Source organism: Mangifera indica, unplaced genomic scaffold (assembly GCF_011075055.1).
Source record: "Mangifera indica cultivar Alphonso unplaced genomic scaffold, CATAS_Mindica_2.1 Un_0008, whole genome shotgun sequence".
Taxonomy (NCBI): domain Eukaryota; kingdom Viridiplantae; phylum Streptophyta; class Magnoliopsida; order Sapindales; family Anacardiaceae; genus Mangifera; species Mangifera indica.
Window position 1 is genome coordinate 530,872 of NW_025401100.1, and position 6,030 is coordinate 536,901.

Genomic DNA, 6,030 nt, shown 5'->3' on the forward strand with positions numbered 1-6,030 from the left:
ACCCAGAAGACAATAATAATTCATGACCCAAGAAAGCCCAACAACAGTGGGCCTCTAATTCTACTTCCTGGGTGCAAAGCCTCTATAAAGCCCAGTAGTAGTGTTTTGCGGGGCCAGTTTGGTTGTATAAATAAATATATTTATTGTATAATTGATTAGTTTAAAATTAAAATAAAATAATATTTAATTATATAAAAATATATAATTATTTATATATTTAATTATATATATTATTTTATTATTAATTTTAATGAGACACCAATGTTGATTAGTGACATTTCAAAAGAAATAAATGTTGCTCTGGTTGGTCCAGAACAGCTTCTTGTTAATCTTCCGTAGTTTTTTAAAAATATTTAATTATTAATCAATTTAAATCTCCCTTGGTGATAAGTAAAATCCCGAGTAAGCAAAAACAAGCCAACTTGATGGTGGCATATAGATGAGCCTGAAACCAAAAGGGGGTCACTGTTCCCTCATTTCAGAAAGGTCAGAGTATAAAGATTTTCAGGGTTAAATTTATACAAAAGTTCGTATGAAGACTGTAAATCCACGAGTGATTTGTTGATGATTGTGAAGGCAAAGAAACGTCATTGTAACGGGGCTGCACCTAGATTCCCATATGAGCGATAAGAGTCAAAGATGGATGACAAGTGGGTGCCACAACTCTGACACTAGCGAGACTTTGGAAAAGGAGCTAGCTAGGTATGCTGTGACTGTCAGCAGCTTTTTTGAGGTGTCTCTTTCTCTCACTTGCTGTCACTTTTCCACCACCGCTCCGTAACCCATAAAGAAGAGAGCGACTCGTGCCCATCTCACCTCCACTTGTTCAAGAACCCTCACTAACCACGCCAACCATGGCCAAAAATTTTTCCCCCCAAGTTTAGGTGAATTTCCAAGTCACATCCTATAGTTTGAAAAGTTAAAACTTTCATCCATCTATTTAAAATCTTAATTAAAATTAAAGATAAATTAATCATTTAACAAAAAAATTAAAATTAAAGTTTTATCATTTTTACCAATCTCAGCTTGAAAATCTCATAATTCTTTCCAACCAAAGTTTGAAAAATTAATATTTTCCTCCTAAAATTTACAAATTTTCATCAGAAAAGACAGACTTTACCATCTCTGACCATATTGGCTCTTCCTCTGAGCTTAACTCTACCTGTAGATCACATCTCAACCACTGACGAAACTTATTTTTTCAGACGAAGATGAAATCATCTTCATTAGATTGTCTTCATCTCTAATGAATACGATCGTCAAAGGTCTCAGACGACCACGTCGTCTTTGTCTAAGACCTTTTTTTTGTATGAGACGAAGACATTCCGACAAAGATGATTTCGTCTTTGTCGGAGGAAATAAGTTTCGTTAGTGGTTAGGATGTGGTCGACAAAGAAATTTAAGCAAAGAGGGAGGGCTAATGTGGCCGAAGACGACCGTCTCCAATGATGGTTTGTAAACTCTAAGGAGAAAATATTAATTTTTCAAACTTTAAGTGAAGGGAGATTGTAAAATTTTTAAATTGAATAACAATTTTACTCTTAACTTTAATTGAAATTTTAAATATATGTGTGAGATTTTTGGTTTTTCAAACCCTATAGATATGTGTTTGAGAATATACCTAAACTTGGGTGGAAAATGGGGACTATAGCTTAGCTTCCATTCTACTATGTGGAAAAATCACACCCACTACTCTCTGATCAATGCTTTCATATTCTGCGACTCTTCAACAACATGCTCGATCGTAGTTGAATAACAAAAGATGTGGAGGAAGGGATTAAGATCTAGACTCATTGGTGCTGTACTAAAATTAAAATTTTAATTTATTTTGTATAGATGTGAGTCATTATTAAATCAAAATTTCCTTTAATATGATTGATTAGACTTAGAAAAATCAGTTTGATTCAGGGGAATTACCAAAATTGTTAGTAAGTCATTATTTGAGACAATAACAGTATAAAGTATCGTATTTCTGATCTGCCCATTGCCAATATCTTCTCTTACTGACAGTTTCCACGATTCTTTTGGCCAACTATGGCCTTCCATTCAATTTGGCTTGGACTCAGGATTTGCTTTCTACCAACCACATGGGTTGATTCTTGATAGGTGTCCATGAAGAACAGAAAAGAAAGATGGTAAATTCCATGGAGAACAGCTTTCGCCAATCTCAGTTTTTTCAAACCAAATTTGAACTGTCTTAATTCACGTATCTTGATTAAGATAGGAACCTTTATAGTTTATTAAGTCAATACAGTTGTTGCATTGCCAGCTCTAATTTTGATTTTAAAAAAGAAACGCATATTCGATTCCCAGAATCAAATAATTCAATCAAAGAGTGTATGTCTGCTTAATGAATAAGCCTGGGGTAGCACACTCTGTATTTTAGTATTTACACATGGAAAGGAAAGGAGTTAGAATAGATGAGATCATTTCTTCATCATACTTGCATGATAATATAAAATATGAGCTTTAACGGAATTAATGGCAATTTTCAAATGATTTATGAAAGTTAACTGACTTATTACTGTTCCCGCCATTGCCGAGAATAAACTTGAAAACCCTTCTCCAAAGATGTAAAATTTTGCATCTTCACTGGTTTTACTGCCCAGCGAAGTACCACTGCAGAGTAGGAGCTTGATCAACTGAGAAGATATTGCAGGAATCCTCTGAATTAAACAAGCTTTGCTCTTCTACTTTCACAAAATAAGGCTGTTGAAAGACATTGTCCAGCATTTTTCTGGGGTCTGATAACTGAACCCAGTTCATTGATGAATGTGAAGATGAAGAAGAGCCAGTGATTTGTAGAGAGGAAGAAGAAGCTGGAGATATTAGAGGCTGAGCGTTATCATTATCACATAATCCATGGTTTTTACTCAGTTGTGAAATGGGGGCATCTTCTTTAACGGCATCACCGCTCTCAACATTTTCTTGGCAAAGTTTAGCTTTTAACTCTCTTATCTGCAAATCAAACACCAACGTGCTATAATATTTCAACAAAAAGAAACTCAATTTATTCGACAGGAGTGATTAGTGATATACCTTAGTTGCCAATGATTCGTTTTCTTGTTCAAGATTATTATAATCGATCTTCAGGGAATCATAATTGGCTTTCAGAAGACAATATTCTCTCTCCAATTCCTTGGTTTTCAAACGGGCACGGCGGTTTTGAAACCAGACAGCAATCTGTCGCGGTTGCAGGCCTAATTCGTCGGCCAATTTGGCTTTTTTGTCTGGCTCTAGCTTGTTTTCAACCTTAAAATTCTTCTCCAAGGCCTTAACTTGATCCGAAGTTAATCTTCTTTTCTTTTCTATAGACTGGCTGGCTTCCTCTCTGTAGTCTTCTTCTTCTAAGCTGTCTATCATTTTCTGAAACTCCCTACTGTAAAGTTGCTTGCTCTTGGGACTACTTTTCTCTGCAACTAATTTATGTTAAGTGAATACACACCGTGAGAATTTCATTAAGTTTTCTTGAAATTAAGAGTAGACCCAGCAACCAAATGGAGAGTCTACTTACAGGGTCTTATGGTGAATTACTGCAGATTTATGATATCAAGGTTGGATTGGATACGTTTACCTCTAGAACGACAGACGGAGATCAAATCATCCAAAGAATCCGTGTAGCTGGAACGCTTCATAATTCAAAGCAAGACCCTGAGAGACCCTTTTGTGGCTGAAGCAAGGTGTTCAAGCTCCTCAGCCTTTCAAAGACTTAGCTGATCAGTTTGGGCTTCGCCAAAGCCTCACCAAATGCTTCTTATCTTTATAGAGCTGTGAATAATAATAATAATAATAATAATAATAATAATCTAGTACGGTTGCTTCATGGTGAGCTTCTGAGCAGTCGTATACACGCTGGGCTGAGGCGATGTCAGTGTTAAAAAGGTGATTTCATTTTTATTTATAATAGGCAATGCCAACATTGTTTATAATTGGTTAATCTGCCATGTCCGTACAGTTCAATGAAAGCTCGGCAACACTTAACAGCTTGTTTATTTTGTGAAAATGTCATACTAAAAGCCGCATAATTAAATAAAAGTATTCTCCAGTCATCAATCATCACATAATAGTTGAAGTAAAACTTGGGAAAAAAAAGAGAAAAAAACCCTTTAAAAGAGACCTTCTGTTATTAATTTATTGATGTCCTTGATACCAAAGAGACTTTCAAAACCTCCTGGTTGGTAAATTTCTTGAATTTTCTTCTCATGTGAACTATATATTAATTCAGACATGTTTTTCTTCTTCCTCCTTTTTTTTTTGGATAGTCAAGGACAGGAGGACTCATCACGTCTGAAACTCAATTGTGGCATGTCATTTTTTGCTTAGTCATAAGAAGAAGAAAGCTGAAAAGAAAACCACCCACTCACTTAAAAAGATCTTACCAATCATGAAAGAACTATAACCAGGAAAAACAGAAGTGAAATAAAATCTACCCAATCTTGAAATTTAGCTTTGTTACAGAAAGTGTTTAATTAGTTTAAAAAGATGAAAATGGCGACGGCCTTTCAACACCCACCGACCTTTGGTTTGATGGTAAATAAAGGCCAAGCGTGTATATGAGACTTACAAACATGTCGGCAGTCAAGCCAACCAAACTGTGACGCACAGAATGGCCAGACAGCCAGCCAGCCAGCCAGCCAGCCAGCCCTCCAAAGCAACCCACATTTCTCACAGCCCATAAAGCTGCTCAATTCATTCAATACACGACGTTGACAGAGATCTGTGAGATGGGTTCTCGTAAATTCGCAATCTCAGTGATATGAGAATTGGAGTCTTGTTCAAAGTGAAGAAAAAACCAAGATGGGGAGCTTTAGTTAGGTATGCGTCCATTTCTTTTAACTAAAAAGGAAAGGCAAAGTCCACGGCATTGAACCTCCGAATCTCATAAGAAGATCATGGTAGTTAATTTGAGTAGCTTCACATGGGTTTAGCCAAGAGTTTGTTGTCCAATTCTTGGAGAAGGGTATTGCCAAGTTACCTTTTTTCCGGAATTGATTGATAACAAACATGCTATCTGGTAACATCAAGGAGCTGCTTTCATAATTGAAGTAGGAAAGTGATGCATAATTTGTTTTCTTTTGTTGCTCACAGGCATTGTAGAAAATGCACCAAAGTCCCATAGAGATCAAACTGTAGGAAAGTGCAATAGTGTTTTGGGTAGGTGGGGAACTACGCTTGTGCGTGTTGTAGACGGGAGAAAATTGGGACGGTGGCAATGGTGCCGATAGGCTACCTATTTTTTTTATATATAATTTAAATATATAAATAATATATTATTATATAATTAAATAATTTTAAATTAAAAATAAAATAATATACAATTATATAATAATATATTTGTATACTCAAATTATGTACTAAAAAAAATATATATATAAAATATTTATGTTTTATATATTTATTTTTTGAGCTATTTACATTTTTTAAATATTTTTTTACCATATTTTTCATTCCCAACTTAATTTTATTAATGAAAAAGAATTATGAATACAATTAAATTATCATAATATCTTAACTATTTATTTTTTAAATTTATCTTATAACTTCAAATTAACAAAATTTTAACATAGCTATTTGCATATTAAATTTGTCCTCAACACCTTTGTCTTTTTTTTTTTTTTTAACTTTCACCATTTTTTTCTTTTTGATGGGTTTGAGGTTCTGTGGGTGATGATTTTAATAGATTTTAAGTTTAGATATATGGTGATTGTAATAATTAAGGTTTCTAAACTTGAATTATAAAAATTAAATTATAAGTTTTCAAATATTTAAAATATTAAAATAATATGTTTAATGATGTTAGGATAAGATTTACAACAGAGCATTAGGGCTCAACATTGGCTCAGAAAATGTAAATCACTCTTTTTTTTTTTAATTCCTAGAGCTTTGGGAGAGCTACACCTGGACTAGGTTTAGAAGGCAGAGGGAAGGGAATACCATATTTCTTGATTTTAAAGGGCTTCCAAGTTCCAATCTAATCAAATAACATAATTGTGCAAGTGTTTGCAAATTTTGGGTTTAGGTAGATTAACA

General features: G+C 34.2%; 1 protein-coding gene across 3 annotated transcripts; it reads right to left on the reverse strand.

Annotated features, from left to right (window-relative positions):
• Positions 1-2,320: 2,320 nt before the first annotated feature.
• On the reverse strand, positions 2,321-3,899 carry LOC123205493 (homeobox-leucine zipper protein ATHB-5-like). Of its 3 annotated transcripts, none has more exons than XM_044622450.1 (3): positions 3,575-3,899; positions 3,040-3,419; positions 2,321-2,958 (listed from the first exon to the last, which is right to left on the reverse strand). In XM_044622450.1, exons 1-3 carry the CDS (start codon positions 3,633-3,635, stop codon positions 2,599-2,601), a joined length of 801 nt encoding a protein of 266 aa, XP_044478385.1. In that variant the 5' UTR covers positions 3,636-3,899; the 3' UTR covers positions 2,321-2,598. The 3 variants fall into 3 exon arrangements, with proteins under 3 accessions (XP_044478385.1, XP_044478386.1, XP_044478387.1); XM_044622451.1 differs by having other exon boundaries at positions 3,040-3,413; positions 3,575-3,756; XM_044622452.1 differs by having other exon boundaries at positions 3,515-3,727.
• Positions 3,900-6,030: the final 2,131 nt, after the last annotated feature.